The 23,366-nt window shown below is 40.9% G+C and overlaps 1 protein-coding gene across 1 annotated transcript in view; it reads right to left on the minus strand.

The window, feature by feature from the left end:
* The window catches only part of hsd17b12a (hydroxysteroid (17-beta) dehydrogenase 12a), a 38,720-nt gene that overhangs the window by 7,231 nt on the left and 8,123 nt on the right, over positions 1–23,366 (minus strand). The window contains exons 2-6 of the mRNA XM_041794756.1: positions 7,128–7,174; positions 5,147–5,222; positions 3,100–3,207; positions 607–671; positions 406–450 (exon numbers count right to left, since the gene is read on the minus strand). Of these exons, the coding sequence (XP_041650690.1) occupies positions 406–450; positions 607–671; positions 3,100–3,207; positions 5,147–5,222; positions 7,128–7,174 (341 nt within the window). The remainder of the gene's footprint in view (positions 1–405; positions 451–606; positions 672–3,099; positions 3,208–5,146; positions 5,223–7,127; positions 7,175–23,366) is intronic.

Raw genomic sequence — 23,366 nt, forward strand, 5'->3', positions numbered from 1 at the left:
CCATTAACTTCAAAAATCACACAATTACTAACTCACAGAGGGCAAACAAGATGGGGGGAAAGAAGGGGAAGAGTTTTCTACAAGAAAAAGACAAAGTAAAAGAGAGAAACATGCAGGGAGCGACAGAGAGAGTGTTGCGTGGGTGGCGAGTACAGACAGCGTTGGTGTAGTCCACCGTTGCTTTGGGAACAACTGAGACACTGCAGGTACCGTGGCAGAAACAGCAGAAGGAGAAAGAAAAAGAAGAGGAGCAGAAGGGCAAAAAGGGGGAGAAAGTCAACCCAGTGGATCAACTTTAAACTTAAACTTGTGCTGTAGTATGGTAATGTAGATTTGCAATCACTGGGATGAAGGTTATATGGGATATTTCCTCCTTAAAAGAGAGCAAAGCTGTCTCAAACTTACCTGGCACACTGAGGTCATGTTGACGTTGATCATATTTGTGATGAACTGGAAACAAGTAAAGCACAAGCAGACTTATTAGATGACACTTTTACACAATAGTGAGTAAAAAAAGGCATATGAAATGCAAAAAAAAACAATTCCTTAATTACAGACCAAAAAAACAACTTAGAATATCAGTAAATCTGAATGAATGAAACTCACATTGTCCAGATCAGGGATGTGAAGGAAGTACTCAGGATAAGGGTAAGAAACACCAACATTGTTGACTGTTGAAGACAAAAAAAAAGAGGAAAAAAGCACAATTATCCATCACTTTAAGCCAAATAACTTGATGCTTCAGATATCAGAACTCTTATTTCTACCACAGGGTGGCAGCAAAAGCAAACAAGTAAAGCAGGCCTGTTTCACTCCACAGCAGACTCAGCCACACCTTACAACCAGAGTACAATTGGTTTCATAAAAAAGGACACAGGGTCCCTAAAACGTTCAACTAAAAAGTACAATGTGAACTCCGCGGCTTCAGCGTCCGACCGCTGGAACTTTGGAGCGTTTTTTTAGCACAAGAATGGGTCTTGATATGAGCGTGGAAATTATCTTTAAACGTTAAAGTAGAGCATGCATTAAGACAAAGACCCAATAATTATAAACAATAATAATTGTTTATTCTTTTTAATGGGCTCATGCATCACTGGCAACGATGAGTGCACAATTAAAAAGCAACTCTTGGCATCAATAGTCAACTTTGTAAAACAGTAACACTACATATAAAGGCACCTGAAGTAGCAAAAAAAGAAGTTCTCTGTGCTCTACATCTCCACAATTACAATTAAATCAACACACTGTATGACTGATGCATGCTGTAAAAGAGTCTTAGTCCAAGGCCTGATCCCAAAGGCAGCTGGACTTAAGCTAAAGGCGTTTCACCTCTTCTCTGAAGGCTTCCTCAGTTCAAAATCAAACTGGTGGACAGAGCTGAAACATAAGCCAGCAAAAGCCAGTGATGCTGATGGCTGTGTGGTCACACAGGGTCAACAAGAGTTGATGACCTAGTTCAACTGTCTCTGCAAGGTTTGCTATAAAAAGACCCCAAACAAGGCCCTGAATTAGGTCTGAACTTCTCATGTAATCTAACAGCCCAATAACCAAGCAGCAACATCTATGGTTTGAAAATTAAGCCAATATGGAAGTGCACTGGAGGCTGCCTGCAAAACCACTGAAACACATCCCATATTAATGCAGATTTTTGCAGCATGATTACAGACCAGTTTAAAAAAGACCTTCTGGTGGAAATGGCTCATATCTTTATGGGCACATCGCATAGTTCAGACTTGCCTGCGGTCCCCTTTTTGTCCAGTTCTAGGTCGATTTTAAGTTAGTCTGAGACAGTGCTTTAGACCAGGGGCTCTTGATAAGAAAACCTTTGTGTGGGACTGTTTAATAAAGATTTGAACAATGAAAACTTTTAAATTTTATGTTCATTTTTGACATCCATGTATCACCTTTTGCTTGTGTGGGTCTTGGGGGTCCTCTACAATACAAATAAGGGAGGGCTCATAGGAAAGAAGGCTGGGAACCACTGCTTTCAACCTGGAATCTGGGTGGCCCCAGAAATCTGGGGGGCACGTCTGCTCTGATGTCAAAATTAATGTGCATGCATTAAAAAAATAATCACTAAAAAACTATGTATGACAGGGTATTAGTGCCACCCTGAAGAGGATCTGATAATTTGAGAAAAACTAGACATTTTTGAGATGATAAAGTTGTTTATTTACAGGAAACCAGATTCAAAATTTCTGAGTTGAAAAGGTTGTAAATTCAGAAGAAACTAAACAGAAAATAGTGAGGATAACACTAGGTGAAATAAATGAGTCTTCTAAGCCCAAATTATGATGGGCTGAAATCACAAGGATTTCCGTATTGATCCAGTCTGAGGGGATTTTCTACCACATCATCTCATTAATAAACTTCCCAACAGACCACCTTGTTTCTTGTTTAGAGTAGCCCAAATATGCCTTAGCAGTAATGGGTAGTTTATACAAAGATCTTTTGTTAAGATTGAATGTGCATAGGCCTACTGTGTTGGCATTTTATCAGTAAAATTGATGTACATTTCTTCCAAGCTGGTCATGGTAGTGGAGGGAAATTTTCAGGCTCTGTGCTTCTTCTATCCCTCACATGTTTTTATATAATACCTCTACTTTATAAAACTTGAGCTTTAATGCTTTCTAATGGGAAAGTAAATTGTGCTGCCTCCTCAACATCACGACAAACTAAAATCTTCAAGTAACAGAGACAGCAGAAAATGTGACTTTTATCATACCCTGTAATTTTTCATTTTATTTCAATGTAAATAGTTTAATTTGGTTTTCATCTACCAGACTCTTCTACACATTCACCCCAACAGGTTCTGAAAGCAAGATGGCTGCACTGAAGAAGTCCAATTTCTAACTTTTCTCTATCCCTCCGATTCAAGAGGCAACAGGACCAGACGTTTCTCATATGCTTGAAATCAAAGGACTACAGTGCATTGAAATATTAAATTATGACATTAGGTTATTGTTGTATTTTTAAATCTTGCTTATGACAAGCTTAGTTTGGAGTGAGCCTCTGAAGGCCATTAGAGGCCTAGCACTTCCTCCTAGCCCTCCACCAAAGCACAAGGATGATGAATGAGCATGCTCGAAAAGCTCTTACCAAGAACACCGATCTCCAGACCAGCCAGCCCTGCCTCGACCTTTGGGTAGATGTCTGACTTGCCAAAGTCGACTGCAATCGTCTTGGTTTCCACGCCAAACTGCTCCGCTGTGAAGAGGAAGAGAAAACTCCTTTAATAAGAGAAGCAGCAACAAGGATATACAAGCAAGGCAAAAAGGGGAAAGTTTGAAATGGCATGACAGTGAAATGACAAATGATTTGTGTTAACCAGATAGATGCATATTTGGTTCATGCATCCTTATGAGCTTTCACACCTATAATACATGAAGAATGCTTTGAAAATTATAGATGTCTGGACTGAGAAAATTCACAGTTAAGCTGACTTAAAGTTGGAACTAGTCGACAAGTTGGGTTAAAAAAGCTGACAGTCTTGCAAAGCTGCAGAAGTTTGATTTTGCTCAACCTGGACGCCAAAATGTCTGATGTTGATGGCAAGAAAACTTTATTGCATGCACAAACTGCAAAGCACTTCTGAATATTAAGCATCAAGTTACTTTATTTCTGAGCAATAAAAGAAGCTATTTTCTTGTGCAACATTCATGTTTCAAAGCCCCTGAATGTATTAAACTTGGACTTGCATATTTGGGAAATCAGAGAATCCCAGGAGCACATGAATGCAGCATGAGTAAAGACTCTAAGTGTCAAAAGTCTGTTAGCAACCCTAAATTCTGAGCGATGCCCTGTTATAAAAGAAAGAAGCAGTTCAAATAACCTGAGCTTGAAAACAGTCAGTGTCAGACTTGAACTGAGGAGGGCACTGCGTACCAACAAACCAAACAAACCATCTCCTCCTCCCTCTCCCTCCCTCCCGTCCTCGTCATGTTTGACGCGCCTGCTGCAATTAGAATTTATTGTCCAAAGACTCGTTTAGCTGTTAGGTGGCGGAGGGAGTTAGAAGAGGAAAATTCCTGGGATGTGCCTCGATGAAGGCCAGTAGTGTGTCAGTGCATATTCAGTGTAGAAACAAGGATTTTTAAAAAGGGGGAACCCTGGGAGGAATATCAGACTGGGGCCTGTGATCTTGATCCAGTTCAGATTATTTTTAGCCATAAGACTCTCTGAAAGAGATAAGATAATAAAAACAGCTAAAGGTGGTGTCAAAGAGGAGTAATATTGAATCTGTAGAGGCCAGATTATCAGGTTAAATTGTGGTTGCCAGGTTTGATGACAAATAAGCAAAAATGCTATCATTTAGGACAGTTAAATCAGATAGGACTGGGTGGGTCGCCCCGTTTAATGCCAAGAAGGGCGGTTTTTGTCGGGCTAATCGTGAGGGAGGAGTGCCAGAGTTGGGCACGCCGCATCCCGCTCGTGACTACCCATCAGCCCCCTCTGTGGACTTGAGGCACGACAGGGGAAATTGCGCTGTGGGAGACGTCAGAGACAGATGGAAAGAGAGCGAGTCAGAGAGGGCAATATTTGAACAAGGGGGGGTAAACTCCATTCAGTCTGTGGTAAAATCTGGAGACAGGCCAAGATTTTCCCCTTTTATACAAATGCTCGTTTTCCATTGGCTGTTTCCATCTGTGTCAATGACTGTGTGGTCTTTTTGTCTCAGATTAAGAGATTGGGTAACAATTTATGTAATTTCCAACAGATATTTGATCCGTCTTTCTTTATACTCACATTAAGGAAGTGAAACGGCTTTGCTGGCATGATTCAAAGATTTCAAAGTGGGTTAAACAGTAACTTAACTGGCTTCAAAAGAGTGTAAAAAAGATTTCAAAAAGTTAAACTTCACAAAAAAAAAACTTTCTAAAAGTTGCAGTCAGTCTTCCTCCCTGAAACAAGACTTAGAGCTTTTTCCCGCCTTATCTGTTCTTTTAACTGTACTCTTAATTCTTAGACACTCCCTGCTATCAAGGCCCAGGAAACCTCGTAGCTGGCCAAGTGGGAGGTTGCACGTCAGCGGCTGCCCATACACACATCCTCATCAGCCCACTCGCTGTGCTCTCAACCCAGAGCAGGTTTCCATGATGTGCTGCAGAGCCACACACCTATATACGCTTTAAAAAAACACACTTACTGAGTGACCTGGCCACGTCATCCAGCTTGTCCTGCGAGCGACTGATCAGCATCATGGCGAAGCCTCGGCGAGCCAGCTGCAGAAGAAATAAAAGGTTAGAAAGAGATGCAAAAATAAAGTAAATATAACGTGTCAACGACTTTGTCAAGTGTTTTACCATTATTTATATCAGCAATTTAGCTTAGGCAAAGACAAAGAAGGATGAAAATGCTCCTCTATCCTTGTTTTTGCTCACTATACTGCAGTGTTTAAACTTTTTTGGCTCATACATTGCATAAGATTCACTAGATTTGAGAAAAGTGTTTGGCCAAGTGTTTGTGATCTTAAATGGGTCATTCTGAAGAGCTCAGGACTTTAAGCATGGTACTGTGATGGATGCTAACTTAGGAACAAGACAGTTTGTGAAATATCATCCCTGCTGGATATTCCACTTCCAACTGTAAGTGTTATTATAAAAAAGTGGAAGTGTTCAGGAACAACAGAAACTCAGCCATGAAGCGGAGGCCACGTAAAATCACAAAGCAAGGTCTACGACTGCTAAGGAGCTTGGTGCACAAAAGTTGCCAACGCTCTGCTGAAGAGTTCTGAACTTCCACTGGCATTAATGTAATCACTAAAACTGTGCAGTGGGAGCTTCATGCAAGCCTTACATCACCAAGTCCAGTGCCAAACATCGGATGGAGTTGTGCAAAGCAAACCGACACTGGACTGTGGAGCAGTGGAAACTTGTTCTGTTCACGCTTCTCCGTTTGGCTCTGCACTCCTCCTTCAGTAAAGAAATGTTGTCCTGTTCTGATAAAACTGCCGCTGTAGCTACATCTGAGCTAATCCCTACACAGGTCTCCATCGTTTACTGGCTTGCAGTACAACTGAACCACACCTGTAGCTTCTGCTTCTTTCTCTCTCCAACACTGACTGGTCTGTTCATTCTCAGACCTAGCATAATTGTTTTAGGTTAGAGCTTTGGAAGATTAATCTGCATGATGATAGATATGGAATCTAGCCAAGCCATCTGCTTTGCAAGGTTAAAAGAGCTGCTTCAAGACACACTAATGTGCTTCAGCACACCTTCAGCACCTGTCAATGACTTTGACCCAGTGAGAGCATGGAGTGCTCTGCACATGCAGAAGTCAGAGATGTAAACAAACCAAATGGCTAAGCAAAAGAATAGTGATGATGTTCGTGCAGACAGATGAAACTATGAAAAAGAGGAAAAGTTTGTCCACCTCTGACGGCAGCATCCCTGCCTTTACGACAGTCACTTACTGCCCATCAGTCAGTCAGCATGCTTGACTTGTAAGAGCCAATAAAAATGGCAAAGATGGGTTTAGGGATCTCTAAACACAAAATAATCAGGATTATAAACATGTTTTGACATTCATTAAATTGTATATTTTATCTCGTATGAACAATTCTTACTCTTTCTCTAGCTTTCCATCAAGCTTTATATCACTGCAGACTCCTTCATCCTCATTATGAGATATCAGAGAGACTGCTATGACCATTAAGACAGTTTTAAAGTCCCAATATTAAAGTCTAGTCCATGCATCGTGTGTCATTTAGAAGCAGTATACCAGTAGTGTGGTTCCGCATCAATGCTACCATGCATTATTGCATAAACCCTGTAAATATCAGACTCCTGCAGCGTGACGAGCAGCTAGCCCCACTGTAGCACCAACAGTATGAGTCAAAGACCTACATGACTACATTAAACAGCCACACACCCACACAAGCAGATCCAAACACGTGGCAGGGTAGCCCCCATTCAACGTGTGCCTGTTACCCCCGTATGAGCTCCTGATGACAAACCTGGACTGAAGAGTGTGTGCATGTGTGTGTGAGGGCTCTCCTCCACGTTAACAGGCCGCTAAGAGCTCTCTCCTACAGCGGACGCCGAGTTAACACACCATGTGTATGCATGAGTCATAGTTTTTTTTATTCCATGAAAGAAATGAAATAAATAAATGTCCAGGAGCCTCACCTCCTCCGCATAGGATTTCCCGATTCCATCGGTGGCTCCAGTCACAACTGTAGGGAGACACAAAGAAGAAGACGACGTTAGGAAGGTGTTTTCTCAGAAATCCTCTGCAGGGACGGGGTCAAGTCTTTGCCACAGTCTAAGGTTCTAATATCTTCAGTGCTTTGATACCACTTTCTAAAATGACACAGTCTACTTTGTTTTAAACTAAAAAAGACAGAAGGCTTCACTTAAATCCTCAGATCTATAACCACAAGCAAAAGTGCGTGTGCACAGTCTAAACTGCACAAATAAAGGAGCTGCTGAGACGTTTCCAATGTATCAGTGCAATGTGCTGGAGTTTGCCAGCAATTTTTGGTAAATAAACCAAGAACATTATGATCAGGAGAGTACAGTAGAGGCTCAGATGTTGGAGGTGGTCTGAGATCATGGCTGGATACTGAAATCTAGGGATGCATGATAAACAGAGGTGGAAAAAGTACACGCCAAGAAACTCGACAAGTAGCTTTTACTTGTTCATGTGCAGCCAGTTTTTCTCATTGCAAGCAATTCTTCCCTTATCATTTGCTCTTAATTTCTAGAATTTTCAAATGAATGTGGCTTCTATTAATCCTAATCAGATATTTTGAGGAGGAATTTAACAAAAGAAAACGCTAAGATTTAAGGTTTTGCTTTGAGTGTTGTTGGATTTCTTAAATGCTACTTGTGTTTTCAGTAATCCCTTCAACTTTTGCTCATTTTCTTCTTATTGTTCCTTTTTTGCATTACCATGTTATCATTTTATTTCTTCCTCTTGCTGTGGAAGTAGTGGAAATGCTGAAACTTGATTTTCTTTGGAGTCAAAGTATTTATCTGATGTCACATAAAACTCTTTTCTAACCTTTCAGGCCCTCTTGGTCTCAAACTCTTGATGTCTCTTGACGGTTAGACTTGAGTCCTCAGGCTTCAGGGTGGAGATTGGGATTGTAATAAAGCTACACCCAGAATTGTCTACATCCTGAATAATAACCCACAATGCAGCTGATCTGAATACAGGTGAACTTACGCCAAGACTGATGAATGACCTCAAAGTCCCATTACGTAAGCGACACAGAAACCTCAGAGAAGAAATCATGCCACTCTGACTCATCTTTTGGCACCTCTTTCTGTGCTACCTTCCTCATAAAACCACAACATAAAACAAAGGAGGCACACATGCTTACACGCCTCTGTGCAGGCTTCGACGACGCACCTTCACATCAGGTTTGTCCGCTTCCAGCCGTCAGAGCGGCTCACGGGTGACAGACGGGATGTCGTCTTATTTGACGCCTCACAGTACTATTCAGGATAGCCTCTCTGTAAGCTCCTCAATGACAACTTTGCTCATCAGTCAGATAAAGCTTCCTCCGGTTGAGGTGCACACAAAGAGAAGCACGCAGAGAGAATTTGGGACCAAAGATAGCCAAGATAGGAGCTGAATAACCAAAGATTAAGCTACAAAGACAAAAGACGGGGTGGAGATTGTACCAAGGCGGTGATAAGATGGTATGGATTGCAGCAGAACAAAGATAGAAGACGGTATAGGACTCACAAAGCCATGGAGACTCACTGATACCTCACTAGAAGCTGCTCTGAGAGGCAAAGGGGATTTTTAACATCATATTTAGAGTTATTCTTAAATTTCTTATTGATTAAGCAGTTTCATCATCTACAGATGAGGACAAGGTGGAGGAAAGGGCGTTGGTCGGTTGATAGAAATATGGAGGTACACACTACACAGGTATTTTCTGACTTTGCAAAACAGCTTTCATAATACCATCTCATTACAGGAAAAGTGAAACCTGCCACTGCAACAAAAACAGAAGTCCTTAACACCCAATGCTGGGGATTTTTTTTCTGTTTTAAGCCAACTTCCAACCAAAGATTAACGATGAGAAAAGTTGAAACTTTCAACTGTAGCAGGCCGCTCTGCACCTTTCTGAAAGCCTGTGAGTTTACACCACTGCTACTGGAGGAGACGATGCCTCATTTCCACAGCAATAACTCTCAGATTCATCGTGCAGTACCTTGAGAAATAAATCCCTCTAAATGGCTGTTTCTGCAAGACGGATAGTACTGCATATTCACCCTTTATCGCATGTTTATGCAGAACATCACACTGCCTTGAATTTTTCGTATATCAGGGAAAATACACACCCTGCTTACACAGCTGATCAATAAATCAATCTGTGATCGCTCCATTCATAACCAAAGATAGATGTCATCATTTCCACATGGTTTTATCCACCTAATATTTTCCTCTCAACCAATAATTGTTGCTCTTAAGGCTTGAAAGACCAAATTATCAGGGTGCAGATAGGGTTAGGCAGGCATCTGGGTTCAAGTCTGACCTGTGATTACTTTCATCCCTACTCTCTCACCCCTGTTTCTGACTCTATCCACTGTCCACCTTTCTGAATAAAAGCCCAAAAACATATCTTAAAAAAAAAGAAATTATTAAAAATGAAAATGGTTAACTGTTTCCACCCTCCACAAATCAGCTGTTGGCAATTTGATGAACAGAGATGCAAGTAGTGTCGTTAACCCCTTGCATCATATTTGATACATACTTTTATGAGACCTCTATCTAATCAATATGATCAAAAACCTACTTAGAAACCCTTTAAATACAATCTGATAATTGATTTTTAAAAAAGTGCTCCGGTGGATTATCTGTGGCCAAAAACTCCCAAACATTCATCAAATTTTCTTTTTTTTTTTTTTTATTTAAGTAGAAGGTTAGATAAACATATCAGTTCCAAATAAAAAAAATCTGAATTTTCAGGCCATCATTTGAGTAATTAGGCTTTAAGGTAGGGCTGTCCAAACTATGCCCATGGGGCCCAAATGCAGCCAGTGGCCCATGTTTGATAAGCCCTCCGAAAATTATTTAAATTGCATTAAATATGACCCTCAATAGAGCATGAAGCTTGTGCTGCACTGTATTGTTCTTCTTAGCTTCAGCACAAGGCACTGCTACCATACTTATACTGTAAACAAACATTTTGACAAGGATTTATGGCTGTTTTTCAAGACTAAATTGAGACGACACCATAAATAGTAAAAATATCGGCAACCAAAATAATAAAGATACCTTGATTCATAATGCCCTCATGGATCCCAGCAGCAAATAGCTGCACCAATGCTGTTCGAGGGCGGGGCCAGTGGTAGCCAGAGCTGAATAGGCCCCCCTGAAATCTGATTTGCCTCCCCAAAATCCTTAAAATGACTGGCCATCTACTAGCCACTTAAGCATACCCAATCACTGATTATCTTGACCAACATTAGATTGGTTTTACCAACTTTAATAGTGAGGTGAGATAAATAAAAGTGGCCCCACCATCCTTATATATTTCTGTATATGGCCACCAGTGGAAAAAGTTTGGACACCCCTCCTTTAAGGGGTTAACCATGCTGATTTAAGCTGACGGCTCAGTTCACACTGCTGCGACTGTCGCCCATGATGCTCTGGAAAACAGTTTTGTTGAGTTGCAAATCTCTGATCTGACCTGAGCTCTGAAAATTAACTTCCAATCGTGATTAACCTCAGAATTTTGAAAGTTTGTTGTGATCTTCTATCCATCTTAAACTAAACATAGCTGACCACAGAAACAGAAACTTTTCCTAGATTGAAAATGAAATATGGGAACAGTAAAGAGGTAAATACTTGATAACACGCGGTGAAGAGGACTTTTGCTGCCTGTGAGCTTTTAAAAGTAAAATGAGACATTAAGGAGCAGTAGTTGACTTTTCACTTTCCACTGAGTGTGACTGCAGGGAGACGCTGATGTGGCTTAACCAAAAGTGTGCTGAAAGGAACAATAAAGAATGCAGTTACAGAGGTTATGCACTAAAGAATGTTAATGTTCTTTACTCTTAAATACCATTTGCTTTAAAATAATCAAATCTTCATTATTTAAATGATTGTTTGAATTGAGACGTGTGAAAAGCTGACCAAAGAAAAAGAGCATGGTCATATGTGCACAAACACACTGGCAAGTTGGCAACACTTGGAATGGTGACACATGAATGTGGCTTTTTCACAGTGTAAAAGAGCTGCAAAATTGTAGTCAATTTTTTTTTCTTTGCATTTCGAGACTTTTGTCTTGTGCTGCAAATTTGCCCAATAAATAGAAAAGTTAGTAAGGTTTGAGTGCACAAGTCTTGCATTTTTTGGTTATATTTTGGGAGTTTTATTTCTTATTTTTAGAAAGGAAGGACAGAGGATAGGGTCAGAAACAGGAAGAGAGAGTGAGAGAGACATGCAGGAAAGGAGCTGCAGGCTGGACCACCCATGTACAGTACATGAGGCGCAAATACTAAGCCATCTGCCTCCCATCACATATTTAAAATTTGGATCTGAAAATGCACCCAAAAATAACAAACTTGGTGCGCAAAGACCTTAAACTATGACAAAGGTTGGTAGTGGTGGAGGTTGTCCTGAGGTCAGCTTCCTAAATCTAATAAAATAAAGGATAATTCCACATTTAGACCAAGCATTTCAGAGAGATTGTTATTATTACTGTAATCAATCTTTTTACCCAGAATGAGGACTCACAACTACACTTTTTCCCCTGAATCAACATCAATAATTGCATTGATATGAATTGTCATACCAGTTGAAAACGCATCACTATAGTCTGTTAAAAACTCAATGTATATTGCCCATCCCTTATTGAAGCACAACAAAAGATGGAGAAGCGGGTGAAGCGTGATGGTAGAGAAGAGCTGATGTTCTTGTGTTCAGAGTTCTCCTCACCTTGTCAAGCAAGCGGGGCTATTTTTAAACCTTCACTGCCCATCAACCCCAGCTCCTCTTTGACTGACGGAGGACAGGAGGGGGGAGAAGGATGGAAGCAGGAGAAACAAAGACAATGGAGGTAAAAGAAAGACAAAAAAATGGACGGTGATGGTGCTGAGCAGGGATTGGGGGTACTCAAAAACACATGAATTTATTATCATGGAGGCTTGATGAAAGATTAATAGAGGTAGAGGACATTCTCCGGCAAAGAGATGGAGGGGAGAGGGGGGAAAAAAGAGACAAGATGAGAGGAGGAGGAGGAGGGAGTGATGACGAACATGGAGCCAGAGAAAGGAGGAGGGTGAAGTGGGGTAGGGAGACGAGAGAGGGGAAGGGGAGGGACGAGGAGGGATCCTAGGGGCGGCTAAAAATAGAACTGGAGCGAAGCAAGAGAGCGAATGAGTGAAGGAGAAAGAGACAGAATAGAGATGGCGGTGGTGGAGGAAGAGGGGAGATGGAGGGGGGGTGAATGAGAGAAGAGAGAGAGTAGCACAAAGTCAAAAGTGAAAAAGAGAGCAGAATCCCTGGTTATTTTTAAACCTCCCCCGTGTTAAGAATGAAACGCTCCATGGCAGAAAAGCCTCAATGGGAGCGGGTCGTACCAAATCTGACTCCAGCTGCAGATGGAGGTGGAGGCAGATGGAGGGAGCATGAGCTGCAGAGGAAAATGGCTAAGGACAAGGGGAGGAAACACAACTACCACCTGGGTTAAAGAATAGAATGTCTTAAAGTAATCTAGTGAGGTAAATGAGTCACTTTAAAGCTATAAGGGTTGGCATTTACACAAATGACAATCAAACTGCTGGAAATATGCAGCAGGGACAAAAATCTGACCCTTTATGGGGACAATCATGCAGGATTTGGGTTTATCTCAGGACCACTGAAGAAGCATGAACATGCAAGGGAGAGAATAATTAAAACATTAAAACTAAAAGTACAAAGGAGGATGCAATTTTCACATTTTGCAAAGCCAAAATGAAATGAAGCTAAAAGACAGACTTTTATATTTGTCTTGAATCTCCATTTCTATCTAAATCACATGCAATCTTCCACATAATCATGTGCATTCCTAGAAAATTATTGTTCCACATTATGCAAACAATAGAGAGATAACTGAAAAGCTTTGATTTTAACTAATACATTCTAGCTGATTTTTTTTTTTACAATATTGCAAAAGCTAAATACTGAGACCAGCAGGCCAGACTGGTCTGAGTGTTTCACAGACTGCTGCTCAGCTGGGATTATCACACAACCATCTCCAGGGTTCACAGAGAAAAAGGAAGTGAGCTGCAGTTCTCTGGGACAAATGTCTCGTTGATGGCAGAGGTCAGAGGAGAATGACTAGACAGGATAGAGAGGAAACACTTGTTACAGCCAAGTTATGCAGAAGAGCATCTCTGAATTCACAACACATTGACCCCTGAAGCAAAAGGCCTACAGAAGCTGAAGACCAAACTTGGTGCTGCTCCGGTCAGCTGAGAGCAGGAAACTTGGCTTAGAAAGTCATCAGTGGTGGCAGAAGGTAAGATAAGACAGCACAAGTCATGAATGACAAGGAACACCTTTTCGAATAACACCTTCGAGGAAACAGGTCAGGTTAGCTGAACCTGAAATTGAATAAGGACTAAAACCACAGAACAAAATTAAAACCCGAGGGGCCTCTGCTCCAACCGCATTCCTGTCATCAAGGATCACACACGTGTAGCCCACAGAGAGGCAGCTAGGATGTCGCTCACCTGCATGACTGGGTTTCAGGTGCACCTGCGTGAGAGACGTACGTATGGCATCACCGTTTCAACCCTAACCCGACAGAGGAGAGCGTGCAAGAATGTACGAGGTGTTTAAAAGGCAGGAACAGAGTCACCCTTTGAACCTGAACCTGACAGAGAAGAACGTGTGTTACGTGTCAGAATGAACATACGTGCAGGCTGAGCATGCCATGCATTTTACAGACACCAAGAGAAGTGTCAATCTCAACCCCAATATTGGATTTTTGGGTTGTTTTGCTGCAAAACTAGTTCAAGCATGCAAGAAAATTCAGAGAAAGTTGATTACCACATCTCTGCAATGATGTCTGCTGCATTTTGAGTGCAAAAAACCTGCATTGTGCAGGTTTTTATGTATGTCATTTTGAGAACTGACAGCCAATCAAGGCAGCACTAATCAGAAAGATTTAGTACGCTTTAACAAATGTATATCTGGCTATAAGGAAAAGGCAGCCACACATGCATCACCTGGGGAAGGGAATTTGGTTTGGTTGAGCGAAAAGTTTGCAAAACTACATGAAGTTTCTGCACAAACTCTGCAGCATTTTCAATGCATTTGACCTGCACTTTGTAGGGTTTTATGTGTTGTAGCCTATCAGGTGAAGATGCTACTGACAGCCATTGTATTGGGAAAAAAACTGAGTTTTTACATCCTTTAAATCAATCATTTCTGGAAGAAAAAAAGTGTACAAAGAAGGCAGTGTGTAGTCAGTGTCAAATTACATCGGAAATATTAGTTTTAAAATTCAAACTATTTTATCATTGGTGGGTAAATTGGCTTAGTATCAAGAAAAATGTGCAGCCCTGCCCTCTCAGTTATTTAGCAGAGAGCCTCAGACATTTCTGAAAGGCTTAAAGGAAAAGTAAGAGTTATGACTTAAAATACAAGAGCTAGAATGACGTCTATAAAAAGGGAAGTTGGCTCTGTTGTGGGGAAAGTGTGCAGAACCAGAACAAGCCTGGAAGACTTGCAATATCGCTACAGAACTCTGCAACCTTTAAAAACTGTCTGCACAAATTCTGCATTTAAAGTGCATTATGCATGCACGTTTCATGCGTTTCATTTTGAAAAGTTTGATGCAATGGATAGTTGATCAGTGCAAAATGTAAGACCTGGCACATAAAATTAAAGGAGTAGTAAGATCATCTGCCTTATTTTAAGACAAATGTCCATCTTCAGGCTCTGAAATCATTATGCAAGGGTGTCAGCATGTAATATTAAACTCCAAAGAAGATTTATTTCCTGAAATAAAGCAGTCTGATTTGGTGTTTTGAAAAGTTTGAGGCAAGAAACGGCGAAGAAAGTTGGAAAAAGATCCATCTGAGAAAAGCGAACGACTATATAAAGAAAAAGACAGAAATAAACATCACAACTTTAGTGATTTTCCACTCTGTATATGCCTACTGATGCCCCCTCCCTTCACAAAACCCCCTCCCCACACTCCCAAATCCTCGTGCTGTACTTATGAATGACTACACTCCTCCCACTCATTATATAATAGTACCATTTTCTGAATAAACGTTGTCTTGGGAGTGAGTGAGAGTGAAGTGTGTGTAACAGAGGATGGCGGTAGGCTGGGGGGGTGGTACAGTGGGATTAGGACACAGAGTTCCTCCTGAGTCTTGAAACGTGTCCCCTTTGGTTTTAAGTTGCAGTCAGACATCATTAGTGCAACAAAAGCATTCATTTATGGACAAAATAAGGCTGAAATATGGAGGCAGGTGTGAGGAAAACTAAGTTAAACTGCAGAGGATGGAATAAAAGGAAAATACGCCATCTATTCTTAGCTTTAAATGTTGTAAAAGAAGAACAACATGTCCAAAAATACTGTTGTTCATTTAAGCCACACGCACACGTCCCAGTGCTCCCAGCAGGCCTTAATTCCCCTCACGTGAGCGATGCATTACATCTGTGACACTCACAGATGTAATTTAACAAAAACGGTCGACGCAAGCATGCACGTGACTGACAGCAGCACTACTGACGCTCAAAGACGCACACTGACAACAAAGGGTGAATGTGTGCTGATGGGGAAACCACGCATCCAGTGATGTGAAGGAAAAAAAGAGGAGATTTGGGAGCGGCCGAGTGAAGAGGAGCGTGTGGATTCATGGATGTATGCTGGCACAGAGGATGTGTGCACTGCTGCCTCTCATTCATTCCCCAGTATCCCAGTACCCCCCTCCCAATTACAACGCCTGTGTGGAAACTGGTCCACCGTGTCGGCCTGACGGGGGCGCACTAGCACCGTGGCTCTGCTGTGCTTAACGCTGCACATCACGTCCAGAGGTATTGACATCCCCCAGCCTTTTCTGTCTCCCTCCCTCCCTCCTCAGCAGTGGAGCAGCCCCTGCTGCTGCTGCTGCCTGCTCACTATTCCGAGGGTCTAAAAAAAGCAGCAGGAGGAGTAAAAATAGCAGCGCGCCTGCACTGCCTCGTCTGGGAGCTGCCTGCCTGCCTGCCACAGCACTTGAATACCAACAAGATCCCCCATCACCAGCATCACCACGGCGACCAGGCTGCTGCTGCATCCTCCATCTAAATCACTGATGCTAGGGTGAGCAATGCAGGCTGGGAAAAAACACACCAAACATCTGATGTGATGAGCAGAAATCTTTGAGTTTAGGTCAACAGACTGCAGTAGACACCTCAAGTGTAACAACAAAAGAAAAAATCTAATCTGCAGGAATTTAGAGCCTATAATTTTTAAAACATCATGATCATTCTAGTTCAAAATGAAGGTAAGAAAAGAAAGAACTGTTTTCATTCAGAAGGAAATTCAAGAACCAGATTGTTCTGAAATAACAGTAAGAAAAACCAAACAAGGTTTAAAAAAAACCAACTCAACATTTTGCTCATTAGTTTAACAGTCATTTCAAATTTGGTCTTTAGATTTAAATGCTTTCAGTTTTAGTCCCATCTTAGTCATTATCAACCTGTCAAAGATAACATTTTTTAACCGAGATTAATCTCAGAAATGATGCAATTAACTGCAAAAATTTTAAAATCCCACTATTCTGCATTTCTGCATTTCTGCATTGGATTGAAAAGGGAATAAGGGAACAGAAAAAAGGTAAATCTCACCGACCTGTCTGAGATTTTAGAGTAAAATGAAACATTAAGGAGTAAAGCAGTGGGGGAGTTATTTTGCATCACTGTGGCTGCAGTTAATAGCAATTTAAAAACATTAATGCACTCAAAATAATCTTAGTTTATTGTGATTAATGCAAGTAGTCTTGACAGCCCAGCTCATAGTTTTAGTCTATGATAGCACTTATTTATTTTCATTATGCCCATGCTTGCTGTATACTTTCATATGTATAACATCAACCTGCCCAACGGATGGAAATCAGCCTATGGCGACAGTGTGGCACATTTATATGTGCATGTTCACTAATGTGCATCATCCCCTAGAATAAAAAACCCTCTTAGATTAGTCCTACTTATACTGAAGAAAATATTAAGATACTTTGTTTTAGTGAAGGAGGCTAAAATGTGAGCGCTGCATACAAAGCTAACTTTTTAAAAGTTTTAAATCAAATACATTAACGATGTTCTTCAACCCATCATCTTCTATCCCATTAAATGCAAATTATAACACCGTTTTGCAAACTAGTCTCAAGTCAAATAAATACATTCTGTAACAGGACCTATTTATTTATTACATGGGACAATGCACATTAATGAACATGGACATGTAAACGTGCCAGATTGTAGCCACAGGTTAATTCATCTGTAGTCCTTGGTAGGTTGATGGTATACACAACAAAGAGTACATTAAAAATCTACATAAAAATCAGACAACACCAATAGACCAGACAACATAGACAGTACAATAAAATACAAAGACCCAAATATACCAATACAGTAGAGGTGGCTGCATGACCTTAGCTTCAGACAGACCAGGAATAAAGCGACCATTGTGGTTAAAGTGCATAAGGAAGACGGTTAAGTGCTGTAGTGCTATAGAAGAAATTGCACATCACCCTTGGCCTGGTTGGTTAAAGTGCTAATATTATTGCACATAGCTTTATCGCACATAGTTTGCATTTACAGATGTGTTCATGCATGTATGCAAGACTTCACTCTGGAACGGTAGAACAATGCCACACCATGCAAAGCTGCAAAGTGGGTTCAGAATGTGGCTAAAGTTAGCGGTTAGCAGTCTTTGTAGGTTCATGTCCACATTCCTGAGTTGAATATCATCACTCAATGCTTTGGTTATACAAGCATAACCTGACACAGCCTCTGGGCAACTTAATCCCCATTTTCTTAATAAAAAAAGTGCTGAACTGCACCGTTCCTATGACATGCTATTGGCGCTATAGCTAGCTGTTAGTGGTTGAGCATTGTGGCAGCTAAAATGGCTCATAGTGGCGGGGATCTTCATCACAGTTTGGATGGTGCATTTGCAGGATTGTTGTTCTGAACTGATAAAAGAACGTTATTGATTAGTTTCACCGGCTTACAAATTCTGCTGCCAACCCTAAAGGGATACAACTCTAACTGTTTAGCCGGCTAATCAGACAAATATTTTTCACTAGTCTAGGTCTAGTCTTCTCTGTGGAAAAAGCTAGTTCTATTAGAAAATGAATACTGATGAGCAGTAATCTTTATGTCAACACGAGCTGCATGAAATAGCACATGTGTGAGGATAAGGTGCCTATCTTTAACCCTTAAAGAAAAACTCAGTCTGTTAAAATACAGAGCTTTTAGTGGCTAAAACTTCATGATCATTTATTCCCAAGATGAAGGTAAAGAGGGACTGAACTGTTTCATTCAGAAGGAATTCAAGTGCCAGATTGCCTTGAAATGACTGTAAAATGACCAAAATAAGCATCAAAAATAGTCTAAATCTAAAACTGTGCTCATTAGTTTAGTTGCAGAGAAAGCTGGCACAGTCAAAACTATCAGTTACTCAAAGGCTGAGGGGTTTTTTCAAAGATCCAACTTCCTATTCAAAAAAAAGAGACAGAGACAGAACTAGAATGAGCTCAAACCTCCCCTCCCTCCCTTTCGACCCCCCTCCATCTCCACCAAATCCCCAATTAAGATTCTCAGTGAGGAGAGACTGCGGTCCTTGTATGCCCCGCTCTCGTTACGTACCGTTATGTAATCTGTCGCACCCCAAACTCGCCTATCAACGAGCAGCAGCCCCTCCCACCTCACACCGACTGAGGCAGGGAGGGAGGGAGGGATGCAGCACAAGATCCAAAGACAGCTCGACCAAACACACATCCCTTTCTCCATCCACCCACCTTCCACATTCAAACACACACACACACGCTGCTTTAAATAGCAGGGGGAGAAAGTCACATGGGTAATATAAAAGTCGACAAAAATAAAGCTTGATCGGGCTGGGGGAGAAAGAGAGACGGGGGGGGGTAGGATGAGGGGAGGGAGGGGGGAGACAAAGAGACAGAGAAAAAGAGAACATGTACTTCAGAGTCGCCAAAGATAGAAGCAGCATCTAAATTTGGGTACGGAGCAAAAAATAGCCCCCCGTCCTCCCCCTCCCTCCCTCCTGCAGTCACATGCCTTGTTTAAAAATCAATAGTTTCTTTCAGGACTTCCATTGAGACAAGGTGAGGGGATTTCTGAGCAGGAAACAAACTTCCCATATTTGACTTTGTGTGGTTAAGGACAAGCTCGACTGTTCACCAGCAAACTGCAGAACTTAACAAATCTAATCATCCTGATTTAAATGAAGACTAGATAGTCTTGCAGAGTATAAATGGATTAACAGGTTTGATCTAAGAAAGATCCGTTGCCTTAATTATGACAGGAGAAGCATATTTTGCCATTTTTACCTCGATCAGACATGAGCCATGAGTTTCAAATAATCATTAATGCATAAAAAGACTGTTTTTATGCAACTGGACGGCCACTTTTACAGCTTTTCTCCCACTGCTCATGAAATTCATCCATGAAACAAAGAGGGAGGTTGCTGTTTTGTAAATCCGCTTATGAGGTGCAGTTTCTGTTATGCTGAGTCCTTCATTCAATTAAAGAACTGATCAGTGGAGGTGGACAGAGAGCAACAGCGTGTCTCAAACCAACTAGGAAATGTCAGGAGATGTTACAGGGGCAGCTTGAGCAACGGAAAGATTGCAGAGAATAATAATGGTCATTGTAAGTAGGCAGCACTAAACATAAATGAGGTACAGCAACAGAAAGGCAGCTTCCAGACCGGGTGAGTGTTTGCTGTGTGACAGCTGTGGCAAGTGTCAGTTCTAGGTCACAACGTCACAACTTTCACACCAGGCTTGTTTATGCCGAGTTGACTTTTTTCACGAGTAAAGCTCCCTGCAAGTGACTCGATGCATTGAACGACTGAGCAGTGAAAATTCAATAAAAACATTGTGTACAAGCTTGGCGAGTTTCTCAGCATACAAAGGCCAAAATGGGCTTTTACTTTGAAAACTGAAAATATATACTGTAGGTATTTTGTCAATCTTCCCTGTGACATATTCTACCAATGTGGACAGGCACAGAGCTCACACAGGCAGTGTGGAAGCTGATACATTAACATAAACGCCAAAATAAAAATCCAGCCATGACGTAGCAGTAACACTGCAACCATACACCCAGTATTTGATGTTACATCAAATAACATGTCTCACCTAAATTGACCATTCTTATAAAAAGTTTGAAAATTGTAATAACAAAATGTAATGCACTGCAAGTAAACTGAAATATATGTCAAAGAAAAAGCAGTCATTTTTAAAAGTTAATCAGAATCTGATTTATTGGCCATGTATGCTTGTGCAATCAAGGAATTTGACTCTTTGCTCTTCCTGGACAGGAAATAAACATTGAATATCAAAATAAAAACTGGAGAAAAAAGGGATATTTCTGTTTTTTTGAAGTTGGATTGTCTGAGGTTCTTGCCAGTAGCAGTGGTATTAGCCTACAGTGATTTCAGTGAGTGTTGCCCCTTTAAACAGGACATGGCTGTACAGTGTAGCAGATGGGTACAGTTTCACCGCCGAATTTAGTGAGTTTAAGGTAAAACTGAGCCGAAAAACAATGCTGGCTCAATTGTACGCCATGCTGAAAATTTTTGGAGCGTTTTATTTTACACCCAGAATGCCTCTGTGTTTACTATTTTGCAATGTGAGCTTTGGCTATGTGTGCTCTTCAGCCTCAGCGTATCTGATCAGCTGTTTGTCCCAAACACAGAGAATTTCTGGGTGAATTATCGAAGCTTCAAGCAATTTTGATACAGCGTATAATTCAGCAAACATTTTTTTTGGCCCGCTTTCACCTCAAACTTGTAAAACTACCTGGTAAAACTGTACCCATCTGCTAAGCTGTATAGCCAAGTTTCTCCAAACCTCTGCTGTATGAAGGGGTAACGTTCATGGAAATTTCTGGAGGCTTCAAAAATACTGAAACATCCCATTTACTGCATAAAGATCATTTGAGTTGCTTTCTTTATGATTGGGGGACTACAAATAAACCTGTATTGCCAAGATAGACCTAAATATAGCTTTTAAGATGAACAAGTAAAACTCTTAATGGATGTTTCGTTGCAGCGTCAGACTTTAAACATGCGCATTTAACCATTCTTTATGCTTATTTACTGAGACAATTTAACAACATGATAACCTTCAACCAAATCAAACCTCTAGTCCTAAAACTCACACCAGCTCTCATTTCCACACACCTAAGTGTGCGTGCTCAGGTGATGTTTCTGAACATGACTTCATACATTCTTCCTCTCATGTTTGTCTCAGATTCACCGAACACTTTGAAGAAGGTTTCAACAGATACTCGCAAGTGACCAAACTGCCTTTCTGGCATGTTGGAGTGCAACCAAGTCAATAAACAGCGAGGACCAAATATGCTGGTGGTCCAGTAGAGTGTGTTTGGATCTTCTGACTGTGTGCACCGTCACTATTGCACCCAGTGATCCCAACCTGGGTTTGTCTAGAGTGCAGCAGCTAGGCTGCAAAACTTGAACTGTGAGTGTAACAGTAGTGACGTGAAAAGATTAAATACACTAAAGGTAAAATATGCTGATAGATGCATGTGTTTCAGGTATTTGCTTAAAGATCAGTATCACACCAGTGATACCATGTTATGCTGTGTGGATTTCCACACAGCATAACATCAATATTCATTCTGCTGATCCTCGTTCACATTTTTGGCTCTTACTAGGGAAGTAAAAAAAACACGGATGAGCAGACGTATGATCAGATAGCGGGAACATATCACTATCATGCATTATAATCTTTAAGATAGAGCTTTATTTTGAAATTCTTCTGACATGCCTGTTTAGCCTGACAGTTTCCATCAAGTTGTGGGTGTACTGAACCTGAACTGAACTGTGTGACAATAGTTGGACTGTTTGCATTTTTTATGAGCATGCATTGCCATCAAGGATCCTATATGGATAATACACGCTCTCCCCTGGCTAAAGTAGAGCGAGCTGCGTCTCTTAACACTCTTAGAGTCAAAAAAGCCTGCACTAACATGCTTTGTGGATGCAGTGATTGTAATTTGACATATTGTATCATTAGGACCTTTGTCAAAAAATCAATACAATATTGTTTTGGTAGATTTACTGCCCCTGAACTTGCACTCAACTTGTGTGTACGTCGTCATCGTTTCTGTCATCCATGTAAAAGCCGTTTCCAACCAGTTAAGGATTGATAATGTGTGTTAAATAGAAGAAGGTGTGGTGGCATCTAGTAACGTTCTTACATCCGCTGATTTATGGCTTGGCAAAGATTCAAAAGTAAGGTGTGCAAGTTCTGCCTCCAGGGAGCTCTTAGTGATAAAAGAAACAAACCATGATGTTGAAGGTAGCCGGGAATCATGGGAGTGATTAGATGAGTAGAGAGCAGTGCTGCTCAACTCTGTCAACCTCTACCTGCTTGGTCCTGCAAGTATGGCACTCTATAACGAGCATCAACTAAACGGTAAACTCATCTTCTGGTTTCACAGATGAATTTCATGCAAAAATGGGGAAGAGCGGTTAAAAGTTGCCTTCCTGCTTAATGTTACAAGATTCTCCCAAGCTTTTACTCACAGCATGAATCAAGAAGGCAACTTTTATTTAACCGCTTTTTTGCCTCATTATGTGCATCATGTAAACAATAAACTGATCTTCTGGCTTCACAGATAAATTTCACGTAATGAGGGAGAAAAACAGTTAAAAGTGGCGTTCCTGGTTATGGCTACAAGCTATTCCCAAAGCATTTACTCACAGCATGACCCGAGAAGCCAGCTTTTAACTTCTTTTCTGCCTCATTATGTAAATTTTATCCATGAAACCAAAACACTGGTTTACTGTTTAGTAAATACACTTTAAGGATGTTGTTTTCAATGAAGAGTTCTCAATTCACAATAAGAAGTAAGCCTTTGAGATTGGTGGAGTTGAGCAGTTGGCTTGGTCCCTACTCAACCTGGAAATGCCTAGTACTTAAAGTAAACTTTATATTATATACAGAGCAGCTACTGGGGAGATGGACAGTAAAATAGGATGTTTCCTTATTGGCAAGAACAACAAGAGAATAAATCTGCAATCAGGTTGTTCTGGTAAAGTCACACCTCTATGATCAAGCGAAACACTTAGTTCATTAAACTCATAAAAAGTTAAATTTAACACTTTAAAAAGTGTCTCTATTGGTCCACACAACATATCATTA

This window comes from Cheilinus undulatus, linkage group 9, assembly GCF_018320785.1.
Source record: "Cheilinus undulatus linkage group 9, ASM1832078v1, whole genome shotgun sequence".
NCBI classification, from domain to species: Eukaryota; Metazoa; Chordata; class Actinopteri; order Labriformes; family Labridae; genus Cheilinus; species Cheilinus undulatus.